Source organism: Bombus impatiens, unplaced genomic scaffold (assembly GCF_000188095.3).
Source record: "Bombus impatiens unplaced genomic scaffold, BIMP_2.2 scf_0389, whole genome shotgun sequence".
Lineage (NCBI taxonomy): Eukaryota > Metazoa > Arthropoda > Insecta > Hymenoptera > Apidae > Bombus > Bombus impatiens.
In genome coordinates this window covers 1,543,759-1,571,047 of record NT_176808.1, presented here as the reverse complement: position 1 = coordinate 1,571,047, position 27,289 = coordinate 1,543,759, and the positions used below count along the sequence as shown (strand labels likewise).

At 42.0% G+C, this 27,289-nt stretch overlaps 1 protein-coding gene across 4 annotated transcripts in view; it reads left to right on the top strand.

Annotated features, from left to right (window-relative positions):
• LOC100745461 (leucine-rich repeat-containing protein 4C-like) overlaps positions 1 to 27,289 on the top strand; it is a 274,466-nt gene that overhangs the window by 68,636 nt on the left and 178,541 nt on the right. For 3 of the 4 annotated variants that reach the window (XM_033321045.1, XM_012386511.3, XM_012386509.3), the window contains exon 2: positions 756 to 821. The exons of the other annotated variant lie outside the window; for it this stretch is intronic. In XM_033321045.1, the coding sequence (XP_033176936.1) occupies positions 756 to 821 (66 nt within the window). The remainder of the gene's footprint in view (positions 1 to 755; positions 822 to 27,289) is intronic. 4 annotated transcript variants of the gene reach the window in all.

The following is a 27,289-nucleotide window of genomic DNA, read 5'->3' as shown; positions in this document are numbered from 1 at the left end:
CCGGTGTTATGTTTTCCAAGAAATAAATACATTTTTCAGCTTGTACATGCGAATTTATGTGAATTTCTTTTCTTAGCTTGAGATATAAGTATAGGACTTGTATTCAAATTTTTGCCCAATTTTTTTTTGAACGCTTTGTATCGTAATGAAAATTCTAATCGCACCGCATAAAAAGCGTAATATCGTTTGTAACGCAAAGTCTGTCTGCTATAAAATCTCGCATATATCATATATGTTCGAGCGCGATTAGCGGATCTTTCGTTAACCGAAATCTGAATTTAAATAGCGGGCTAATTAATTGTACATGTCCAAGTGTGCGAACAGCTTCGCGACGGAAAATGTTATACGTGAACCGTAACGATGATCTTTTAATCGTTACATTAAACGTCGTGTACATCATACGAAAATTAGATCGGCAATTTCTGCCTAGAGAAACTAATCGTCGTTGTAGATTGCTTTTAATTCAGTGTCGCTCTTAATTCATTAGAAGCGATAAAACCGTATCAATTTATAAAACACTAGTTCTGCTAAACGTTTAGTGGTATATGCAAAGTAGAATAACACACGACAATCGATATCCAAGTCTACCGCAAAATTATGCGTTATACGACGTGAAAAATAGGAATTTGCTTAGAATCATAACTTCCTGCGGTGCTTACTGGATTCTGTCTCGAGTGGCACTACTCGGCGTCCCGGTTCCTCGAAATCCCCCAGGCTGCAGACCAATCTAACAAGCACCCGTGGTTTTGTTTCAGATGAATCACCAACGCGAGTCATCGAAGCACCGTTCGTCGGCCGATTCGCAACTACGCTCGTCACGGGTGAGTTTCTATTTCGATCTGCGTACTCTCGAGCCTGATTACTATTTAAGGACGCGTGGAACACGTAGAAAAGTTTGGGAAAGTACGCGTATGAAAGCTGCGCGAAAGAGAACGTGCTGCAACGGCGCAAGAACGACGATAACGACGACGACGTTGATGACGGCGAGGGTTCGAGTTGGTTGACCTCGTGCTTGGCGACCCTCTTGTGGCTCGTGTGTCGGATATCTTGAAAATCTCGTGGGTCAGGGCGTGGTAGCGAGCCGGTCCGCAATCAGGTTAACCTGCCATGTCGCTCGACGAACTTCCCTGCCATTCGCTCATTCACTCGCCAAATGCATTCACCGTCGACGAGACTTTCCCTTGCTTCTCCCCTCGCCCTCTGTCACGTACGCTCGGCCATTCCGATTAGCTGCAAATAATACCCGTAACAATAGCCGCTGCTCGATACAGCTCGTTCCAGCTCGTTCTCGTTGCACTTATGCCCTCTGTCCGTGTCCATAAAGCTGGCCCGCGGTGTGTTCGTGTTCTTAATGCGGATGTACGTGTAGCTACGGCCGGTTTATCGCGTGTGTCCTCACACAGTTGATATATAGGGTCGTGTGCGTGCTTCCCCATGCACATGTGTCTCTATGATCTATGCGCCTCCACTTGGCCGCGTATACGCCTGTGCTCGTGTACGCTTCGTGTTACGCGTCCCGCACAGATTCACGATCATGTGTGAGTAGCGATTCGGTCGGGTGTGCGTAAATCAGCGAGCGTACGCGCGCGCGTTTGCTCGCTCGCTCGCCCGCCCGTCTTCCCTTGCGATATCCATCTCGCGCAAGCGAAACGCCTGTTCACCCGTATGTACGCGTGCTGTGTACTTTTGCGTGTGTCTAGGAGTTGTACGCGTTATATACGTCACTCGGTATACCGTGGGTAGAGTACGCGCACACGCGAATTACGTATATTAGGATGCGCGTGACCTAGGGATATACGCGCGACGCAATGACGCGAAGCGAGCTAACGTGGCTATGTAGGCGATACACGCGTGTTTACCAGCTGTCCGTGGTGTGGCGTGGCGTGGCGTGGCGTCGCGTCGTCGCTATAGTCACGGAGGCTCGGCCTGAGCGAACCAAGTCGCGCGCTAGTCGACGTGTGCGTGATTGCGTGCATGCGTGCATAAGACCCTTTGTGTGCTCGGGATTCGACGAAGCTGCCTTTACACCAGCACCAAAGAGACACGAGCCAATCAATCCCCATCTGCTTTCGGTTTCGCCTACCCTACGTGCGCTCCTCTACCCTCGTGCTTCTACGTCTCCGGAATTTCGATGATCTTCGCCTGGAAACAGATTTATCTCGCCTGCTTTCCTTTCTCTTCGCCCAACAGTAGCTTTCCAGTTTGTTCCCTCCCTTTTCCATAGATTCCACGGGGATGTTGCTCGCCTAACATTTTGGTCCCCTGTGTGTTTCTATCTCGAGGATGTATCCCGTGCCGAGGCAATTTTATTCCGCTTGTACCCCGAGTACGGTCTCTCGCAGTGGCTGCACGTTCGATTACCGTCTATAAGGATCGTGGCAAGGTCCGTTATCGGAGAATGTCCTACCGCGACTCCGTCTCTCTTTTTCTCTTTCTCTCTCTTTCTGCTCGATCAACCGGGTATACGTCTTCGGAGAGCCAACGAAGATCACTCCTTGGGGCTTAGGGTACGCTTCCATCGTAATATCCTCTTCTCCAGTACTGTTTTTAATCTAGTCACCTAGTTTCGAGGGTCCTTATCTCCAGAGAGATTCGTCGTTTGTCATCGTGTCGACGGCCGATAGTCCGTGAAAGCCACCCTCTCGTTCGGTAAAAGTTAAATAGCTTTTTTGCCGTTGGTCTGTATTATCAGACTTATCGTGGCGGAGATTCCGCGTTCAAAGGAACGCGTCGTTAATCTTATGGGAGCCAGATTGGGGTTACGGCCGGATCGAAGGTTAAGGTCGAACTTTCGAATCGTCGGGCGAAGCACAGCGTTAACGGAGAAATCGGCTAATTTCCAGGGTATACCGGCTGCCGAGTGTCTCGACCCTTGCCTCGCTTTATCTTATCTACCCTTCGATTGGACGAGACGGGACGTTGTACGGTTGGAAATTTACTACCTGCGTCGTGGGCTGCGAATCTTCCTCAAAGACGGAGATAATGATTTGAATTACAGACGCGATGCCTAGGTGACATCGCAGGTGTCTAATTACGCGCGATAGCTGGTAATTCGCAGGTTACCGCGCGCCATCGGTTTCGCCAGACTCGTCGTCTGCGGATTCGACCTGGTCGACCGCGATAGCAACGCGAGGATATGAGACCGGAAACGAGTTGCAACGATGCGAATAACCTCGTCAAATTCGACCGATTTACCTCGTATCTTCTCCCTGAGAACTCGTGCCACTGCGGCCCGCCCTTCCCTTGGTTTCGTCGAGCGCGATTTTTCTTCGGCCGATTCACGCCGCGTTCGCAGTAACATCAACGAGCTACTTCGAACCAGGTCGATCTCGAAGCAACGTCTGAATCGTGATACGCAATTCGCAAACAGCCTCCGCAAGCAGCAACGCTGCTTCGATGGGAAGACGCGCGCAAACGTCGCATTCGTCGTCGAAAACGATTTATATCTTGAATCCAGAGCGTTTCTGCTCGAGTAACGGTGAACGCGGGAATAAATTTTGCGAGATGTCTGCCAGCGGTGGAGACTTCATTACGGGCGACAGCGGCTTATTAAAAATGCCCGTTGAACTGGTTCTCTCGTCGAGCGCGATTATGGACGACGGAGCAGAGTGTCGTAATACGAACTGGAAATTGTGGCGCGTTGTTCGTTCCAATCTTTACGGTTTAAAATGATCGATCGCGGTCTTTCTTTTCACAATTTGTGGCTGGCAAAGTGACTTAAACTAAGATGTTTGCACACTAGCAGAGTGTCGACCGATTTTCAAAATTGGTCTTACTCCGTAATAGTTGTTAGTAGGTTTATTATTATGCTTACATAAGTAACGTTGTTTTATTCGTCGTTCAAAGTTATCTTCTAGAAGCGCATAAACAACGTGTTATATATTCAGGAAGGAAAGATACGAACGACTCGACTGAAGAAACGTTAAAGTATGAAGGTTGGCGCGGCAGGAAATGACTAAATGTTTCATTTTATGGTTTCCCTTTGATTAAAAATAATAGCTCTCGATTAATCGTTATGAAGTTCGCAAACCAATCTCGTTCGCGTAAATTATTCCGCAGGTGTATGTATATGTACGTGTATAACCTATTTACCGTTCAACAAACACTTAAAAAGATATACAAGCGTTCAACCGTCGAAATACCGCTTAACGACCGACGTACATGAAAAAAGTCGGATGTTTCTGAGAAACAGGCTCAATCTGTTTTACGCTTGAACTTTTCCCGTGGAAACAACAAAAAAAATGGGACAAAAACGGAATTCACCGAGAGTTCGTTAGAAGTACATACCTATGTAGATACTTCGATATAAATTTACCGTGCATTGGGTTGTGGTGGTAAGGAGGACGGCGACATCCGCGCGAGAAATATGTGGATGCACGTCTTTCAGGTTTCGTGAAAGATTGAACGAGAAGCTTAAGTCCACGGCCTCTGAAAGGATCAATAGCATTTCGCGCTTGACAACGTGATATTCGACGAACGCCAGATTTTCAGCGGAGTTTTCCTCACGGCCCAGATTTCTTCTATCCATTCTTCGCTCTATTATTCGCGGTATGAACGGCTGAACAGCTTCCCAAACTGTGCGTTGACGCCGTCTCGCGAATACGCGTACATCCGGAGGCAATAAGGTGCACGACCTTATTAAACGCGTCAGGTATCGCGTCACGTCCATCTACTCGCTTTACCCTACGACATATCCAATGGATATATGTATCAGTAGCGAGCTGTCGTTATCGACATTCGATCACAATAACTACTTGCGAATTTTCCATCAAAAATAGGAGGCTCGTACGGTATAAGCCAGAGGTTATCGCAGAAAAATCAAGCAACCGTCTCCCGATATCGATTCCCATACACCTATAATTCTCTACGTTCGATTTTGCGTCACCGCATACAGCGGAGAACTTTGCGCAATTAATCTTTCATCTTTTTGTTTGCGGCCTAGAGCAATGAATATTAATACACTCGTGGAAACAATGGATTACACGTGAATAAATTACAGTGCTACCAATAGAGAAAGACGATTTATCATTCGCGTTAAAAGATGTACATTTTTCATGACGAGTCGATGGAAGATCGATCGACACGGCGATAATACGAAGGATTTCCTTTTCTTGATGCGAAACTTTTCTCTCGAAACACATTTCCATTTGCCAATAGCTCGCTGCGCCGGACAAATGGTAGACGTTTTCTTATACGTATCAAAATGATTTAAGGGGAATTATTCCATATAGAAAGTAGTAAAAATACAGAATATGACGTATTACTTCTATTTTAAAATATCCTTACGATCGCTGTCACTTTATTCTTCTGAATACAGCAACGAACGTATGAAACAACGACGGTACTGAATTTAGTGTAAATAACGCCACCGGTGCAATCATATCGCGTTTCCGTAGCTTAAAACTAAATATAGCCGGTTGGATAGAGAAATCGATATACCCACGTTGCCAGTAAATCACATCTATCGACAGAAGAATCTGGTCCCTTTCGATGCGCTGTTCTCTGCCAAAGATAACGTCGTAAGGATGGTTCGTAGGAAGCGTTAATCTTATTAGTCACGTTTTTCCACGAAGAAACCGGTAAAAACCTGTTTTTCGTCGGCATCACCTTGACACCGTTGATAAACTGAATCAAAGAGTTATTACTATAAGACAAAAAGGAGAAGAAGGTGGAAAGTTTCTGAAACGGATTTCGTTAAATACTTTATTCTACGAGAAAAGATTTTACAATCGATATAATTCTTAAGGACAAACCGTTCAATCTTAAAATACGCGAAGCACAATTGTCGTGTATCTTTGCGTCATGATGGAATGTTATATCGATCCTGAAGTGAACAAAATCTTGGAGTATGATTATTTATCACGATGTACTTGTTACGAGAATTATTACAATGTAATAAATCATAACAGGTTTAATGCAGTAACACGATTAATCAGCATACGTGTTATAATGCGATTATGTATTTAACGCACGTGTTTCACGGTATCTCAAAATTACTGCTTTTTTTCTCTCTCTTTTAGAATTACGCTTCGTACGACTAAAATATTATTAATATAAATTATTTTACTTCAGATTATTGCACACTGATGGATTATACTAGTTCAACGTGAAGCATTCTATGTATATGATTAAAGTATCATTACACGTTTGTTCGTAATGGTAATAATAATTATTTAGCTTTAAAAACTCAAGTTTTTCGATATTAGATCCTAATTAAATATAATGATTGTATATGCGCATCGTTATCGAACAGCTAGCAACATGTACATCCCGTAACGAATTTTCGATCACTCATTATCCGTTGTTAATAATTATTCAACGTGGCTGAAAAGCCGAATACTACCCTTCCACCATACGTATTTATATATATTTTGTTAATTTTTTGTTTATCGTAGAATACATACTGTCGTTAAAATATATTTATACGATTAATCTACCCGACTAGTGTCTTTTCAAAGAGGTTAATCAATGCGTGCGAACGTTTGAAGAATGGCATGATTTTGTTTTCGTTGGAATTAAGCTTAAAAGCGACAACATTGTGCTGTATTAACTCACCTAGTTTCCACAACGAGCGTAAATGGTCGATCGACTGAATCGATGATGTCAGGATGTGACAACCAGGTCGAAACGATAACGCTACGTGTTTTCCTCGACGTCACATTTCCTCTATTCGCTGTTACAGGACAACGAAACACGGACCTTGTTCCTTCGGGTTTAAATCGTTTACGATCACGGTCACGATCGCGTGCGATCGATCTGCCACAACGCGATGGACTTTTCCTCTTTGGTTCTCTCCTCTTTCTTCACGGAAGAACACAGCGCGAAGCGAAGAAGCGCGAAAGCTGATTCCGCCACGACGCCGTAAATCACCTCTAGTTGGATATATAAAAGCGATTATCGAAACTTCGTTAATGCAATTTTCTTGCCTTTCGCTCCGTCGCCTGATACATCGTCGTGCGTTAACGAATAACCGGTCAGATATGTAACGAATAGATAGAGAGGCACGCGCATTCGATGGACATTATTTGCGCGCGAAAATCATTATTACCCGGGTTACAGAAATTTGCCACGCCACAAATTGATACCTAGCACCGTCTAAAATTGATACTCAATACCGTATGTTCAACAAGCAATCGATACAAGATAATTTGTTGTACAAGTTTGATTAGAGGTTATCGATCAAAGCTGAACGCATGCGGGAAAGTCGAAGGCGTTTGTCATTTGTCGTTGATTCCTTCGTTGTGAAAGTATTTTTCGTCCGAGCTATTTACAGCATGGACAATTCTGTTAAAGATCATGCGTTCACCGTCAGAATCGATTCCTCGTTATTGATTTTTATTAAAGGTCCTTACGCTGTTCGTATTGGTCCGTATTCCACAACTTTTCAAACGTGATTTTCTCGAAAAGAAAGCCTTAAACGAACAAATTTTAGTGTTTGAAATGTACGGGATTTGCAGATTTACAAAATTCCTGTTGCATCGTAACGATAAGTGGATTAATGAATAACGCGTAAATGTTTATTACTATGGAAACTCACTTGTTCGTTAGATAATTTACTATTCCTCAAATCTTATTATTATTTCGGTATTTAAATAAGATTACACTGGGTAGAAGAAGATCCGGCCTTGGTGAACGTACATATCGTTGGTTTTTAACTTTGGAAAGAAGAAGTTGGCGCAAACAAAAGAATTATAGCGATGATACTGTTACGACTTCATTGTTCGGTGGTCAATTTACCCGAAGCGGTAGAAGAAGAAACGAGAGAATAAATGCGATTATTAACAATGAAATATCCGCCTTAATTGAAAGAAACGCTGTAATACACAAGAGAATAGTTAACTGTATTAAACAGCTTCGTATAAATTAATCTTTTTATGAACAAGAGAATTTTATAATGATCGCAAAGCCATTTCATTATGACTGATTTATCGCAAAGAATTGTAACATGTATCTTTCCTTTAAAACGAAAAAATAATTCTTATAATTATTAATGCTCGAAAATGAGAAAAGAAGGAGAAAGATATAAAAATGCAAAGAATGAAACCAGCGACTAGAATACGAAGAGAACAGTTAAGCGTACGAAAAAAACTTGCTTCGCGATGTCATCTTTTGTTCCAGTCGCATTCCAACAATATGCCTCGTGAATAAAAGAATAGTTTTAAAGTATGTGTAGGACACTTTGTTAAGTCGTCGAATATTGCTCACAATTATCATAGTGAATCGATAACGATCAAATTTATTTCGATCTTTTAAGTTGTACGATGTCCGTTCATTCAGATTGTTGACTTTGCCAATCGAAGAAAGACGACGTATTATAGTTGAACGATGAACATCCATTTTTATAGCAAACTCTCTTCGCGTTTCACGAGGATCGTTTTCCCTCAGTGCTTTTAAAGCATCCTCATCTACCGAAGTATTAGGTATATCGCACAAATCGTTTCACAGAGAAGAATCAGAGAAGAACGGAATTTTGCAAAGAACGGCGGTATTTTTCTTTCTTAACGGTGTTTCCTTTAAATATTTTGTTTGTATTAACAGTAGCTGCACCACCGTTACTTCGTAATTTGCATACGTACAAAAAAAAAAAAAAAAAGAATCGCATGAATTTCAGTAAAAGCGAGAATTTCCGAAAGTATACCGCAAACCTGTGTTTATGGTAGACTGTGTTACGATATTTTACAAAATGTACCGAATTAACTGTTTGCTTCGACTCTCACTCTCTGCCATCTGTTTCGCATTATCAGATCCCAAGAACGATTACTCTCGGCCAAGACTAATTAGTACAATTTGAAATATGTATATTACACGATCTCCGTATCTGTTAAAACGTTCCAGTCACACCCAGCACTCACGCTAATTCGTACACACCTTTAATATTCAGCCGAGTAGGAATTTAATACCGCGTCTTTCTCACGTAAACTCGTCGTTCACGCCAGCTGTACGAATTCGTCTACAGCTTTTCTCTGAAACACTTACTTAACTAATTTCAACAAGAGAATTGCAAAAATAGTAGATTTAACGTCGTATTAATATCGCGTCATCCCATCTACTCGGAGTAATTTTCTACCAAGATTTTTGCCAGTTAAATGTTCCAACTTGCTTTTTTTTTTTTTTTTTTTTTTTTAGAATCTATCGATGATAGTTCTATCGGTTTGCAAGTGCGCATAATATCGTGACAAAGCGCGTATGTAGCTTCTTTGGTAGTTTCGCATAATTCGGTTTTGCCAAAAAACGCATAATTCGATACGTACGTGCAGATTTTCGTGGCCGGCTGTAAATCAAATCGGCTGAAATCGGCCTACAGGAGCACAAGGATTAAGACAAATTTCAAAATACAGCGTCACCGCAATTATTCGAACACGGACGGCGATTTTAGCGCGCGTGACATCGATATTTAACGGAAGCTCGGCGCGAACAGTACTCGAGGTTAATCGCGATCGATTCGATTGATTTGTTATTCGCACTCGAGTTTCCACGCTGTGGCCCAGCGATATCTTGGTCGACGCGAAACGCCACGGAAACTCGATTGCATCGACACCGTCAATCACGGTCTGGAGCTCGGATAAAAATGCGATTGTTGAAACTTGGCTAACGTAATTTCAGCGGCGCGATACCTCGCCGCCCGTCATTTGCACTTCAATTACGCGTCAACGAAAGCACCGCTATAAAGGAGATAATAACGGACGGTTATCGCGTAAAGATACTATAGCTACGCTGGGAAAATGCACCGCTCGGTCCGCTGCAACGAGTTTTGCGTAAGTGTGCGAAAAGTGGAAAGATGAGGAGACATGCATTGAACATACATATTCATGTATTTCTTTTGCTAGCTTTGAAACGATAACGAAGCTCGACGCTGAATTAAACATATTGCCCGTTTCGCCGCGACATGTCCAAGTATCGCGCGAAATGTGATTTCCGGGTTGAAAAATTGATTTTAATTTTCGCGTTGTTCTATCTTTATGGCTAGCGAACGTCGTTGAATCAGGGCCTGCAAGTAAGAACGTAACTGATGAGAAAGTTGCGTGAGAATGAATGGAAAGATTGTAGGGGAGTTAAACGTAATTAAAATTGCGAATTAAATAATTATTAAGAGAATTATTGCAAGAGATCAACTATCCGACCTGATATTGCCGTTACTTCGAAATATCATGCAGATTTACTTCGAAAGCTAGAAAATTTCAATTCCTTTGCGCGTTCCGGCTGTTTCTTCCATCGTACGCGTGATTTTTTTTTTTTTTTAATTTCTGCATCATGACGCATTAATACATGGCGGATACCGCGTACAATGTAATTAAATTTTAATGAGGTTTCTGCATCAGGCAGAGTTTCCGTTTTCCGTTTCAGAAATAGGCCACCTAAATAATTTTCCGCGAAATTGATAGGTAGAGAAACGAGTTAACTCCTCCACGCTAATAATTTCCGTAAGCTCGTGAAGATAGAATTTGCTCTGGAATAAAGTTGTGTTGCCCGGAAATACGGTGCTACGTTAAAATCCACCTATACATATACGTATTCACGTGAAAATTACTTCGAAAACAGAGAAAGGCGAAACGAACTTAATCCGTTGACGAACAATTTCTCCTCCTTTGATTAACCAAGAAATGATACATCTCGCCTTGAATCCGACCACCTTATTTCGACTATCCACGACAAGAACCAGCTGAATTTCCAAAGTATCGAACACAAGTAAAAGCAAAGAAAAAATGTAGACGCGAATGGAAAGCGTATCTCGTAAATGTATAATCGCGGAATCAGTTGCGTGGCTGTAATTCACGAGTAGTCGAACATTTTGAACAAATCGAGGCGCGATATCGCGACGGGTCTGGTCGTCGAGTCGGGAGTTAAAAAGTCGATTTTGCAACGCGTAGCGATATTTCCCTGTACGCGGCGGAAAAACTGATTGTGTCGACGCTGTCAATCACGAGCGGCGGATATAAAAGCGATTACCGAAACATCACTAATGTGATTTTCCCGACGAGCAGAGCAGCCTTTGCGGTGTATCAGCGCGACATCGGTGACTCTTGCTTGCTTTACCCGAACGAGGCTGAAATTCATCGTTTTGGAACTAAACGAACGAAAGCAACGATAAAAAAAAAGAGAGAGAGAAAGAGAAGAGGAAAGGGTGAAGGGAAGAAGGAACGGGCGAAGCAAAGCCGGTTGTCCCTTTGCAGGAGGCAGAGCATCAACAGAAACGTCATCTCGGTGTAACGTGATTAGCGTATCTCGTTCCGTTTCGCCGATTCAGCAGGTATAGACACAAAGGTGTACGACCTGTACCGTGTACGATAATCGAAACCTTTGTTCGGGCTATCATAAGGTTATTTACCTGAATAAACCGTTCGATAAAAGAGTGCGCGGCAGCCAGTGACCACGTGAGACGCGGTTTAATAATTTCACAAGCTCTGTGTACAATTGGAATATCGCCTCGTGTGTAACATCGTGTACATTTTTCACGACGCGCAACCTGATAGGCACGACAAGCCCGTTCTACGGATCGTTACACTCACCTCGGATTAAGTATACGTTGCCTGCACGAGAACGATGTGTTCCGAGCTCGTAAATCATTCGCCATGGGGAAAAACATCATCGAGAGAACATTTGCTAGAGAAAAATGTTAATTTATTTCGAATTTTCTAAGTCGTAAATAGAAAGTTGAAACAGCGAATTACGCGTCTTGGTGGGCTTTTTCACGGATCGTTGAAGCGTTGAAAGTTCGCGGCTGCAGTTTTGCAAGTCGAATCTATACTCGCTGCTCCCTTGCCAGTTATTATTTACAACGAGGCCAAGCGAACCACGAGGAAGCAACGTTCGATGGGATCGAATTTTCCAGCAAAGCGATTCCCGACTTTAGTCGCCGTTCGCAAAACGCATCTTGGTTAAGCGCCCTTTCTTCGTGAATCGACCGACCGCCTTTAACAAGGCGAACAAGGAGCCGCAGGAATTCATCGCTACACGACTATTTCCGCGTTGGTTATGGTTTCCGTTAAACGAAAAGTCAAATTTTGCATGTGGTCCACGTGGCGTAATGAAAATACCGGAGCAACTTGCTAAATTAACGTAATTACCGGTCCTGCCGGCTGGCGTGTATCGTCTCTTACCATTAATTCCAGAGTAATAATTAAATTACGAGACACCGGGTCCGGAAACAGTCTTAATCACACACAATGCGTGCGCTGGTTAGTTAGAAACTCCTTCGCGTAATATTTTAATAGTCGTTCAATTTAGAAAGTTGTTTGTACTTTTAGTTTAAATTTATATTTATTTGAAATTCTAAACGATGTTGCTTATCTTGTCCGAATAATTGTTTTTCTCCCATAATCCGCATAGTCAGAAAGGAAATTTTCGTCTCGCGTACCGCGAATCAAACATTTCGACGCATGTATGACTTCGCTCGGAATATTTGATGTTTCGAAAGTTGTTGTTTATCATTACCAGTTTCGTCACGGTAGCTTATCACGGCAACTACGATCGTAACAACGTCCGCGGTTCCAGTACGAAGAGCTCGCGTGGCACGCTCTCGAGCTTATTACTTCATTGGTGTACTACGTGACGCTTTCACGAGCATAATTATAATTAATGCGTACGAAGGCAAAGCTTGGGGCGTCATTTGGAAGAGTGGCCATTATTAAGGGCGCAACGCGGTCACGCCAGTGTCACTGTCGGTGCGTGCTCGTTGGTAATTCTGTGGCGTTGATAACCGGCGCGCCGTGCCATTAGGTGGTAGATTTTATTGTCCACCCGGACTCACCCCGCTCCCGATAATCATCACGATACCTTAGTCCACACAGCGCTGGCTGAAACGCGCGTACGTGACGGAAATATACGTCAGTAATCAGTGTACGCACCTGTGCGATATACGGGTGCTCTCTCAGTTTATCCTGACCATGTCGAATATCCCCTCGTTTCGTGACACGATCGAACCTTCGACAGAGAAATTGTTTCCTTCGGCCTGATTCATATGCCCGTTAATGGAATACAGAAGTCCTTCGAGCAACTGCTTTTAGAAATCGTGCTTATTAGACCTCCCTGTTTCAATCAAATTAAAGAGCAGCACGAACGTTCTTCCGCCGTTTGGCTATCGCCGTTCTCTGCCAAATCGGAAATCGAACGTTCGAATACTCTAGCCGTAAGGATAATTGTAATTTCTTGTTGGCGCATCGAATGAAAACTGTACAGTTTAATTCCAGTTTTCAAATGGTATGTTTCGATTATACAAGAATCGTACGGTTCGGCTATGCACCGGAAAGATTATGTTCCTATGACGTCGTTTACGTTTCTTCTGGATCTTGTAAGAATTTAAGAGAGGGAGGAGAAAAAGTTAAACGTAGGAGAAAGACGAGTGAGATAAATAAGAATAGGAACGTGTTGTCCAACCTGAATATATGATATTCACGCAGCCATATCGAACGCACGTGACAGAATCATATATGCGGAGATTATTTCTAACGCCTCGATTTGTTAAGAAGGAACGCTTTGATGACTACCTTTCGCTTTGATTATGCGAGCAGTATTTAAAAATAAAATGCTAAGAAATAAACGAAAGGTTGTCCGAGAGAAATAAAAGGTTGCCCCGTGAAGAAGAAAAGCGATAAGCGTAGAATCGCGTACGTGAGTCTCGTGTATCATTGTAGAGAACACATTTTCAGATGTTGGAAGTCTACAGTGTCATTCTCAACGTAGAAATTGTAAGAACAACGAGTTTAATTACGAGAACCTTGTATTTGCAATTTTTTGTCTCATCAAACCAAGTCAGACTGAATAACACTTTCCCTTGTCGGACGAATGCTGCGGTCAATTGAGCTGGTCGGATGGATCCTCTCTCCCTGTGTCTGATATCTGGATGGTTGTCGTCTACGCAAGGTCAGCGACATTGTTCTTTTTAAACGAGGCGATACATCTTTATCAGCGCGATGTCATGGCTAATGTAGGAAACAAGTTCGACAACACACGGCATGCATGGAACGTCGAATGGGACGATGCTCCGAATCACGGTAATAGTTTCCAGTATAGCTGGATGTCACGAATATTAGTACGTTCGGTGAAACATCTGTTTTCTATTAAACCCTAGTGTACTGCTACCTTAAGAGTAGATTACATATGTGCCGAGTCGATGTACTAGGTTGCGAGAAAATGTTAATTTATTATAACCGTTCAACACGGTGCGATGAAACTACTTTTTTTTATCCATTACATTCGAACGCATTTAAATATTAGAAATATACGTTGAATAGAATTTTGAAAGTAGTTTATCACGAACCTGGACAATTTATTTCCCGTTAGCGGGTAACTTTTTTCTTGCGCAACGTGTTATCGAAAGATCACACCTATCGGCTACCATGTATATTTTATAGGAACTATTTATTTCGTGTTTGCAAATTAAATGTTTGGCGCACTGAAAGGGGTAAGGCGTACAAATTTCGGAAAATATAAAGAAACAAGTATCGGTCAATTTACGATAACAAATGCAAACAGGAATAAACGATTGCTCCGTCGAAGCAAGTTCGAATATTTAGCTTTTCAGCGGTGCTGTTTTAAAATAGAAATCTGAAAATCTGAGAGAAAATCCGTGCTTGAATTACCTTGTTATCTGGCAAGGGGAAACGTTGATTACCGAGATTTACGGATATTCGTGGATTATTGTGTGAGTTTCAGTTCCGAGAGTTTCTTCGTAGATGGTTTGCTCGACTTCTTTCAGGAGGTTTAAGATGTTCTAATTTAGAACATTTATAGTTGTGCGTAGGTACGTGCATGGCCGACATTTCGAGTAATTTATTATACTGATTCTGTGAATCGGAGAGAACAGATTGTAGTAGAAGAATCCGTTCGAGATCGTACAGAATATAATATCGTTCTTGGAAAGAAAACAACAAGATATCGTCTTAATACGATCCCAATATGAAATAATAATTCAAGCATAGAGATTATATCGATCGAAGAAAATCGTACGTACGCCATTTTCAGTTGTGAATTCTGTCGAGTGAAGATAATACATTTAGCTTCGAATCGAAATTTGTTTATTTTATTAAAACACAAAGTATCTCCTTTTTATGATTTTGTATCGCATAAATGATTCCATGAACGATTATCACAGTCTAAGCAGTTACCCTCTTAAGGGATATCGCAGACAACGAACATGGACCACGTAACGATCATTCGTGTACCATGTTTACTATAACTTTGGTAACGTATATTACGCGAATATAATTACCAGTCGAGAAAGGCAGCAATCTATTCAAGTTATTGTAAACACCAGCATTACGATCGATGTAACTAATGCAATAAAATGCATATTGTTACGGTAAGGAGCCGTACAACGCGTATTATTATCGTTTCCGCTGATACGATCTAAAACTTGGGCGGTAATAAATAGCAACTGGTCAGCCGGTGGTTGCTACTGACTCGATTCTCGCCCATTTCTTTCCTCCATGTCGACCATTATTTTTGCAAGATAATCCGCGTGTGGTTATTGCGAACACGTAAAGGCTATACATCACGGAACGTTTCGGGGCGTTAAATATAAAGCCGGAATTAGAATCCAATTATGGTAATGTTTCGGTAAATATAAAGAGCGTAATTACGGCTTAGAGGCATTCCACGGAGTGGAAAATACAGTACAGTTCATATTTACCCTTATCGTGTCCTCGGTGGCTATTAATCATGGGGTCAGAGTCGATCATTACCTCTATAGCAGCGAGGGTTATCGCGAATTTGTAATTATAGCCTCCTAATATCTTCCTCATCAGGATAGTAATCATGGTCACCAAATGTCCCTAGTTGATCGAGATTGTCCCCAATTCCGATATTCCCCATCCGTGACAGATGCAGGCGAGCTTTAGGTAGATAGATGACGCGTTTGTTCGTCGGATCATCTCGCGTGCACTCGTCGTCGACCAATGCGTATAATAAATAATTGTTTCAAGCTTTTAACAACGACTAATCGTAACCACGCGTTTGCGAAATCAAATTGATATTCGTGCTTATTTACGCAATGCCGTTCGAGCTACCATACTTTTGATCAACAGTCCCTAGATGCACTAGAAAGTACGAGATTTGATCGTAATTCTACGTGCTTCCCTTCGTATATCTTCTTTCATCTATTTACGTTGTATAGCTTCTCAAATTTAAAGCGTTATCTACACAATGTTATACGTATCATCGTTAAGGAATCGTTTGTTCGACATTTACAAAGGAACTAAAAGTTCTCGAAGCGTTAAATTAGCGTCCGATTTAAGTTCGGCTAATGTTAATATTTGCGAGAGAAAAGTTACATACTTTACTGGAAGGACGGGCATATATATAGCGAATGTATGTAACTAGGTATGGGGGTGTGTTCCCTATACCAGACAGTTCGAGTACTTTAAAAATTTACAACGAGAGTTTGGGAAGTGGAGCGCGTTTAAAAGGGAATGTATAATCGTTATTGATACTTTCCTTACCTAGAAAGATATTCAGCGGGTTTGTCTGAATACGTCTATGTACAATTGAATTAATTCTTAAGACGGTGAATATGCTGTAAAATTGCCAAAAAATGTCACTTTACATGCTCGATTCGCATTTATATTAAATTCCTTATACCTTGTGCCACTATGTCCACTTTTTATCTCTGACTCAACGAATACGCGGGCTACCAAGCGAATCGAAAGTGATTCGACGTCGCAGTATGCCAAAGAATCGATGATTTCACTCGTGAAAAAGAAAGAAGAATCGCGTTTGCTGTTTCTCCGATTTGACACAGTACAGTACAAGATCTCGGTGTAAAAACATCGAGACTGGGAAACGTCCTACACATCGTTAAACAAAATCCTCAACCACTTTTCCCCCAAGCGACAGAGTGCGTGGCCGTGGGTAATTGTGTGCGTGGTCGTGTTCCACGCCCGTTTTCTGAACCGAGCTGAGCCACCGCGACTGATCCCTGACGTCACTTCCGCCGCTCGCGATGGCTCCCTCTTTTAAGATCCGACATAGATTGGGGGAGCAAGAACGAACTGTTCGTGCATGAAGTTTTACGGTTCGCCTTTGTTTGTCGTTCTTACGGTCGCAAAACGCGGTCCCGCAGGAGGAAACGGACAAAGAACGCGGAGAATAGGTACAGAGAGAAGCGAAGAAGACGCGAAACACGGATGAGAAATTTCACGTCCGACGTTTTTATCCGTTTCACGCGGCGTGCTTCGCATCATCGTGCCGAGGGAACGTCGCGCGAGGGGAAAAATTTCATTTGCAAAAACGAATCGTGCTCGTTTCCACTTTCCGAAGGTACGCGGTTCCTCGTCAATTTATTTCGTGCCTACTAACTTGCGTGCGGCCTTTTTTCTCTTTTCCTTCGCTGTCTTTTTTTTTTTAGTGACCCTGGATTAACACACCAGCTTTTATGGGTTTCCCTTCGGCCGAGTTTTATGGTGGCCCGCGACGCAGGGGCGACGCTACGTCGTTGCTGTTTGTATGGAAACTGTGAAATGTGAACGAGCGAATAGGATAGACAGAAACGTTAACAATCGTGGGTATATTCCGCCAAAGATTAACGCGGACTCGTTTGAAAACAATTTCCACGAGTTGTTTGCAACAAAGCTGGGAAAACTAGCGAGATCGCGGATTACACCGATCGCTTAAGCTTAAATTTTCAGTAAATAGTAAATAAGAGCAAGAGCGAGATCTCTGTAATTGCAAACCTCAAACTGCCGCGAAGTAAATTGTAGACCTTGGAATAATGGTTTGCTTTTCTTTAATCCTTTGAAGAATGGGTCTAATTTTAAAGTACGAAACGTTACAGGGCAGAGTAAATTGCTCGCGTTAACTCTCGCGTACTAAGTCCCGAAAAATTTTAAAGCGGTTAAAGAGCAAGTCGTATTCTTAAAAAGGAAATCGTGGTTTCAATAGGATCTCTTCGTCTACGCTAAGATTTAAACTTACATACAAGTAAAACTGATATCCCCGTTTGATTTCGCGAAAGCTGAGCAAGTGAAGGGACGAAATTTATTTAATTGATCGGACTTTGCGAAGAAAATTTCTTACCAATCCTTGGCTAGTGTGCATATGCGTGTATACAACTGTAGTCTGTATACGTAACCAGCAAATAGTAGCATAGTTTCGGTGGAATACACCGAATGCATGCGGCTGGCGATAGAAAATTTCATCCACTTTTATCGCACTGACTGACGCAACAGCGGGTAGATACGCGTCTACAGGATCGAATTAACTCGTAAAGCTTGAAAGTGGATTTTACGAAGGCTTTCGCAGATCAACCTCAAAAAGTAGTAAAGAATAACAATCGAGGTTTATGCGTAGTTGGTACGTTCCAAAAAAGCGCGATATAAAATAGCGGCTTTTGCTGTCCTCGTTGAAACGACTGAAGTACGTCGCGGTTTATCGAGCAAATAGGTCAGCGCTTGGTTGTGTGGTTTAGAATTAACAGAATCTGGCAATATGTCGTAAACGACACTGTTACGATTCCCTGTTTCCTGTGTGTGACATCGACAAAGATGAAACGTTCCTTCGAAGGAAAAGTAGAAAGGACGATAATTCGAACGACGATTCTGCAGAAACAATTGCTGCGTAATAAGCCTTCATCGGCGAAATTAACGACAACGAATAAACAGGAATTAAAGTAAGAACGAAAAATAATCGTGCATATTTACGCAACTGCTTCAGCAGCGATGTCTTTCATCGCGCAAAACGTCGGAAACGATAGGACGTTCGTTTATAATTTATAAATTGAAAATCAACCACAGAAGCCGCAAACGAAAAATCATTCGAGTCCGCATTTTTCGATTGGCCGCGCTTTTAATCCTGCGACAACCACGGCTAATTTTTCAATAGCCAACGCCGCTGGTACGAAACCTGAAACGCCTACGATGAAATTTCGACAGCATTCCCTGCCCCTTTTCCCCGGCTGTTTGATCAAGCGCTTAAATACTTGCGTCTACTTTGCGCGCACATGCACTAATACACGAACGTTGGACCGCTCGGAACGCGGCGTTTGTTGCGGTCCAATGAAAATCACATCGCACGGTAAATTCGAATTCCCTCTAATTTCCCTACTCATCCGGATATGACATTATTGGAATAAAGGCTGGAGCCGCGACAGGAAATCGAAGCAACCGGACAAATATGTGACTGAAGGAAGAAAGAGAAAGAAGAGAAGAAAGACTGAATAAAGTCGAGGAATTGAAAGAAACACAAAGAGACAGAGGAAATATAGGAGAAAGGAAAAAGAAGGAAAAGGTTCGAGTGGAAGACGCGGAGGAATCGGAAGGTGCATTGGAGAGGTTGCAGACGGTCGACGACGCGATGCCCGGTGACTGTACGAGAAACATGGATGCACGAGGGTGGCTAAAAGGGACGAAGAGTGTCGGCTGACTGGGGAGCAAAGGCACGAGGGAACACCGACGAGTGGCACGGAAGAAGAGGCTCGATATATACGTAGTACGTATGCAAGAGGGTGAAAAGAAACAGGGTAGAGAGAAGGGAGAGAAAAGGGAGCCGAGACGGAGGTGGAGAAGACGGCCGGCTTCAAAGGAGATAACGATCTTTGCTTACGTTAATTACCGTCTGACAAGGATGAACGACCGACCAGGGTAGATCCCGATCAAAATTGATTGTCTCGAGAAGAAGGCCGTGACTGAATGTGACCGAATCTGCGGCTACCTGTTCTTCGATAAATCATCCGGCGGTAAAGTAACCGTATTAATCCAAATCCGATTGAGAGGAGAAGCGTAATTGTAGGTGGCGTATATCGAGCAAATAGTAAAATAACCGGGTAAATTATGTCGATCGTGCCGGGGACCAGCAACCATCGTATCGTCAGAGATGCTTGATAAATTGTTTCCGATAAGGCGACGCTGCCGGCTGCCGAATGAAACTGTAAGTGGAATATCGTTCGTCCTGGCCGGGCGGACTTGACACTGGAACGATTAAACTATCGATATTACGTGTTTCCGCGATAAATTCGTTGCGCGTGAAATTTTCGCACGATCCCGAATGCCAGTGAAACGCATTGCACCCAGCTGGTAATTCGTATTTACCGTACCCTGCTACCGAGGCAGATAAATAGCTTTCCGTCTAATAAAACGAATCTTTCATTGGCTGCCTGTTAACGCATAAAGAACAGTTCACGAGTGTTTTTGGTTATCGTTGCGTGAAATTGAGATAACAAACTTGCACGATCGACGTACTTAACCAATACAGAATATGAAACATCCTTCTTACGAGCGATGATCAAATTTCGTGCAATGAGATTTTTATATCGCAATTATGTAACTTGTTATCGCTCGAACGTATATATAAGCATATGTAGAAATTGATTTCGATTTCGAATTTCGATTACGTAGTTTTTCCAAGTGGACCACTTCGGTAAACCTTTCTGTAAAGGCGCGTATCGTACACTGAAAATGGATTAAGTAAAAATCACTTGCTTACGAAATTGCTTGCGATTCTAATGAAATTCGTAAATCATCATGGATTTGTTAATTAATTAACGTAGCTTCGCTGAAGCGCGTAATTCAGCATAATTTACTGTAATAGTAACCGTAGGCACTTTTTAGCTATAACGAACAGTATAAATACGTCAGTTTGCGCTTTCCCTTACATTTTGAGTATAAACCTATTCGTAAATATTATGTTACGAATCACTTCGTTTCAATATCTATAATCGCTATATTTTTTTCTTTTTTTGAAATTCCAAAAAATATTTTCACACATACGTTTACATAATATTTAATCGAGAGTTGTTCGTAAAATGTAATAAAAATCTGTTTATAAATATCTACTACATTGTATTTGACAGCTATTGAAGCTATTACCTGGAAAAACGTTGTTTCAAGGCACTTGTGCAATTTCATCATTTTCCGTTACACACCCGTAAACGTGTGTTTAAATAGTACGTCAAATAAATTCCTGGCCGATATTATTACGTGTGCATCAACGAGGCTCGATGTCATCGTTATATGCACCTATACGTAGCTGGTTCTTATTATTGCGCAATGATACGTGAACTTTCCTGAAAAGAAACGTAGCCTGGAAAATGCTACAAGTGTGAATAAGAATTCAAGAGCAACTGGAAATTGATTTGTTGGGGGGTGATAGTTCCCAAACACGGAATACGATCCGGAAATGAAACAGCAACGTTTGCTTCGTCTAATCAAGCATTAACGAGCAATGCGTGGATCGTTTATCAGTTTGTTGACAGCGATTCTATAAAGATAGGAAGGGACTTCCGGAAGCTATCGAAATTTTTACAACGATCCTTTGTCGATAAACAAGCACTCGTCAAAGGGAGAGAAAAATTACACAACGTTGGTTGGAAAGTAACAACAAGGTAATTTCTGGAATCCAGGGGATCGTTAATCGCCCTGAGATGGAACGGAATTCGCGAACCGTTTAAATAATTATTGCACGCCACACTTGATGGGCCATGGCGAGTTCGAAGCAAAAATAACTCTCGCGTAATTACTCGAACTTTCCACGTGAACTTTAAATACAAATTAAAGTGAAAATCGATGCTCCGATGAAACGAGTTATAAAATGACTGTGCATTTTCTTGCACTAGTCTTTTTCAACGAAAAGCTGAACGATCGATGGAAACTAACGAAGAAAGAAATACTAATTAATTTTTAACATTCGGTATCCTATTACAAAAACGTTTAATTTCGCGGAAGGCTATGAAATTTGTTTGAATATTCCAAAACGATCGTATAATTTCTTGTAACGTTGAAATGGATATATCGAAATTTCTGCAAATACTCGAAAAAGATCGATTCCATCGATGCGTATTTATTTAAGAGCGAAATTCCAAGCGGCATTCGTATTACATCGATCTGATTCTGCCGTCAATGGTAGAAGAAATACTCGAGTGTACGGAATTAAAAGCGTATACATAGATTAGGTTGTGCGCGTTCTACGGCATCGCAGGCTCGCGAAGCACCGTTAAAGACCCGGTACGAAAGGTCCACCTCGAACTGATTACCGTTCTCCTCAAACAAATTACATCGATAAGCCACGCTAATCCGTGAATAGAGAGACGCTCTTATACGGATAAAAGCGTGCAGAGGCAAGGCAAATCTCGGAGCCTCGGAAAAACAGGAATTGGGTCGATCGACCGAACTCTTTAGTCTTTACCTCCGGTGAATAATGCCGCCGCCGCTCGAGAGGCCTCTTCATCCCTGCTTTAATGGAAGAACTGGCTACCTAAACCCCATGGAGAATCGTCGTTTAACATACCCTGGGACGATAATCAAATAGTAACGACGCGTAATTGTTGAGAGCCGCTAATACGAGACCCGAGCATTCCGCGTGGCTTTCGATAAATGTTTCACGACTCGACCGTATCGTAAACGCCAGTCAACCAGCCGGAATTTCTCCTAAGAACGCTACTGCGCCATGTAATGTTTGTTCCGACACCGGCTAGTAAAATATTTACCGGCCCGTATTTTCGTAACGACCGACGCGAAAACGGAACCACTGTTACGAGCCCCGCGTCCTTTCAATCCGGACAACTGTCCGTAAGAACATCCGTGACGAATAATACGATGGTCGCGAACAACGCCGATTCCTGTCCTCTGTTACGGATTTTTCGCACACTCGGCCGGTTAGCCAAATATCGAATATTCGCTCGTCAAATTCGCAACCATTCGAAAACCGCAACTTTACAATGGAACGGCAGACTTTCTTGACCCGTGTTCGTACTCGCATCGAACGCGGTTATAAAAGCGTTGCGTTTCCGTGTCGGTGCTATGTGGAACGCGTTTTACCGCCTTCTTTTATTACCGTAATAGAACGTATTGCTGTACGTGTACGTGAAGCTCGCGAGAACACACCGATGCTTCAGCTACGACCGGGCGTCGTTGAGGAACAAACGGCCAGTTTAAGGCAAACATTTAAAAGTTTCCGTTTTAATCGCGGAAACAGCGTGGTTAGTATGTGACTTTGATGGCAGCGATAGCGAAACCAGGAAGACAGGATGGTCGAGGTGAATCGAATATTGCAATCAATGATTAACGGTAGCGTGGTCAAGATTTTGGTGATAGTGACATCACCGATCGAAGCTGAAACGACACGATTAAAATTAATGGCATTTAGAAATCGACAAAATCCATCTATGTAGATGTACGAGTATAGATATCGGATAAAGCAGGTGTGTGTTAACTGAAATTCAGAAGTCGAGATTTTAATCGTACAAGCTGATCGTACGTGAAATAAAACGCAATCCGTATTTATATGTAATTTTTTAAATTGAGTACAAAGCGTTCTTTACGCTTTACAAGTATTTACCATGGCGCGAGTACGTGTCTCGTTAAAATTAGCTCTATAACCGACCCATAGGCGAAAGAAGATAATTAACTCATAAGAATGATTAAATGTTCTTGCACGTATAAATGCGAGGAATGCAGAAATAGCTCAAGCAGCATCGATAACAAAGTACAAATGAAGCGTGGAAATTATTTTACGTTAAAATAAACATATACATACGTAACTTATATAACGCGTTAATAACTAAAGGAAACAGTCGTTGCTTACTTGTATTACTACATATTATCTCGTGCAATTTCCAGCACGTTATAAATGTAAATATCTCGTACGATCGAGTGCGTTAAATTTGTTAAAATTGCGATTAACGATCTACGGGCATCTGTCATCGAAAACGTTGGGTGAAAATCGACGACGTTTTTTTTATTTTTGGGAATAAGAGAAAGATCTTTCAGAAATATTGGACAATCGAATTAAATCGAGAAAGTAAATGGAGAATGAAAAAGGAAGTTACGAGATGCACAGTTACGAAAAATTGCCAGCTTGAAAAAATGAAATTATAAATGATGTTTTTATTTTAAAAACTCGACGATAGTCAATAGTTAAAAGGTAACGTGACACTATCGTGTCATCTATTTTTTTTCTCTATTTGCTAAAAAATTGAAATCTGTTTGCAGGTCGAGTATTTTTTGACCGAACCTCGTATCTACTGTATTCGCGTGAAATTTCAACGATAAAAGTCCGCTATTACTCACAACGAAAACTAAACCTTTTGATCTCGCTAAATGGCTATCATTTGTTCCTAACTTAACCCCTGAAACGAGCAATTATCATTCAAACTGCGTACACGCGCAACGTCGAACACTGATTGAATATATGTTTGCGTAGGGTGGAGGTCCGCACAGGGGTGTAAAGCGTATAAATACAAACAGTCGCGTATCCACGGCCAGGACGAATCGAATGAATCTATAACGGATATGACAGAAGGGTTACCGTTTTTCCCATTACTCTACCCTTGTGTATCAGAATCCGGAAATTACCTGCCGTCGTATTATCATACAAGGGTCAAATCGAGACCTCGGTTGTCCCTCTCGGCTCGATTCAACCCCGCGTTATCCTCGTGTTTTTTCTATCTCCGTCCGGTTCATAGTCTTCTCCGGTGCACACACGCGAGATACGAGCTCGTCGTTCGCCAATCAATAGCCTACGTGCCCTGCAGTCCGAATTTTCAACGCTGTTGCCGGGAATGAAACTGCCCCGGAATGTATCCGCTTGCGGTTAAAATATCTGCCCATGTGCTCGGACCGTTCGGAAGATTTCGTTGCCGCTCGAGCCAACGGCAGACGACCACCGACGTTTTGTCGAACGTTCCACGGGAAATTAGTCGTCGTTCGTTTCTCCGTCGAGAACCGATTTCGAATGCAACGAAACGCGACGGAGATTCTCGAAAATCAGAGAATCAATAAAAACATCTTCTCTTTTTGTCTTGTCTCTCTTTCGTAACATAGAACTCGCTTACAAACTAATCATTCGTGAAGCGTCATCTTTCCGAAAGCTCCGCTTGGGTTGATAATTTATTCGAAAACCGCGATGTATACGAGAGTTGTAAACCCGGCCTTCCGTCACTTTACGTCGCAGCAGAAAGTTTGCCGTTTAGTCACATCCGGCGTGGTTCGTTTGAAACGCGCGCTTAAACTCACGCGAACGTGACTGCTTTTACGAAAGAACCGAGGAAAAATATCTCCTCCGCACGGCTGGAAAACGTTTAATTGTTCCGGCGGATAATTTTTCATGGAGACGGTGGTGCTCGTGCGCGGGATACTTTTGTTGTGCCATTTCGCCGTTGTTTGGTGCGTTCGCAGCCAGAAGGGTTGCGATACGCGACGAGACGCAGCGCACGAGGTATGAATAACGCGGTTAGATATGAAAGGCTATCACGGGGAATTAAAGCGTAATCGTTTTACCAAAGAAAGGAATTAAGCTGTACACTTTTGGCAGGGGGCTGAACTTCTGCTTTGGTCACGAAGCAGCGAATTTCATCGCGCGGTTTTAAACACCGGACTTGTGTGCGATGTTTGTTGCTGCTACGAATCCGGGCAACACGATCCATCAACGTGAGAACATCCATCTGGTCGCGTGCTGGGATATTCTGCTTAAATACTTTGCGACGAAATATCAGTATTGAGGGAAACGTTTATGTTGAAAGCGTCGGGCGAATGTTTTATTTTCAGATCGTTTATGGACTAATCAGGCGGAGCGAGTATTTAGCGCGGACCGGTTAAACGAATATCGATAACAAGGCGAAACTTCTAAACTGGAGACAAGAAAAGGGTCTATGGTACTTTTAAAGAAAATTTCACGACGAAAATATGTAATATTAGGAAACTCCATTCGTCGGAGAATTTTTCCTCGAGAAGTTTCTTTCGTTCGAAAATGAAAGGGAATCAGATCAGTCAGGGATTGGCAGTGAATTTCAGGAACACTGGGAACTTCCCGATACTCTGCAGGAAGGACGTAAAAATCGATAGTTCGCATACTCTATGGAATCAGGGAGATAAAGCTCCTTCGAAACATACCCATTGGCAACTTTAAATATCTCCGCGTGTCTGCTCTTCGTTGATCGTAACATTTAGTGAGTACACACGAACATCGTTATCCTTGAAAATACGATACAGAACTAGAATATGATTAATTGCTATGAAAAATAAATCTACTTTGTTTTCATTATCATCGTTGTTCGTTTTTAAAGAGTCGGCAAGAATATAATAAATTTATCTTGAAGAATAAAAAAATCTTCTTACCGTAGCGTTTGATTACGACGTAAATCGAAATGTTTTCTCGTTCGTTAAGATCCGTATGTGTATGTTGGCCGTAATAATTTACTGATTTCGATTTACTGAAGTCGTTCTAATAGCTGTTCACGATGCGAACCTTTCGAAATTTTTCAAACGTTGTCAATTTAAAAATAAATTTCAGCTGCATTTTCTTAAATGCAGCTGAAATTAGCAGAAGTTTTGTAAGTATAATTTTAGAGGAATTTAGTCGCAACGATACACGGCCGTATTATTATTGGCATCTATCGTTATTCCGCTACGCGGAAAATCATACTTTTACGTTTAGAAAAGGAGCACGAAGGTAAAGCCTCGCGTCAAGAATGTTGTTTCTGAGATCTCATTCCGCAAGATGGAATGCTATGAATAAATATCGATAATTCTTTATTATTTTTGATGACAAGAGGACGTCCTAAGCGTCCTAAACGTATTACTCATAAACGTGAATATTGATAAAGAGATAGGAAGAGAGAGGGAAAGAGAAATTCATGCGAATTTTGTTAAAATAAATAGCGAAATATTCGCCAACGTCGATTTCACGACTATAAAAAGATATCTTCTTCGTAAGCTTGAATCGATATCGAAGCTTCGCAAATTTTAATAATAGCCACCGTTAAATGACTTAAAATTTGTTAACATTCATCTGGGTAACTTGAATACGACCAAATAAGGAAGACGTTTTATATTCCAAACCGCTGTAATTCGTGGTGCAGTAAAAAATTTACGGACGAAGAAAACTCATGAAAGACTTATCTCTAAAAATTCCAGGTATATCTGAATATGCTCTATTTATTTGTAGAGCATTTTTTGCACGGCTAGATCTGCAATTGCGGTTTCGCTATGCTGGTGCATTTTGCGCGTAATTGAGAGTTCCCGATGAATGTGGCGAGCCGATATTTTTGTGAGGCCGATGAAGGAGCACGAGGATCGTAAATATACCTGTCGGCATTCGTCTTCCAACTGTTGGATTGCTTTACAGCTTGCTTGGAAGACCGTGGCACGGTTATGAAAAGAAACTGCTAGCGTGCCAGTTCGCGATCGTCCTGAAAGAACCGAATCCTTCCCGTCTCGATATTTTTTAAATTCATAGCTCTGGCGCGTGCGCTTTCAAGATATTAAACGAACGCAGGATATTCCTAGCATAGTTTAATCTCCTACATTGGTTACACATAATCACCGTATGGTAAATGTAACTGTTTCTTCACATTTTCTACGATCTT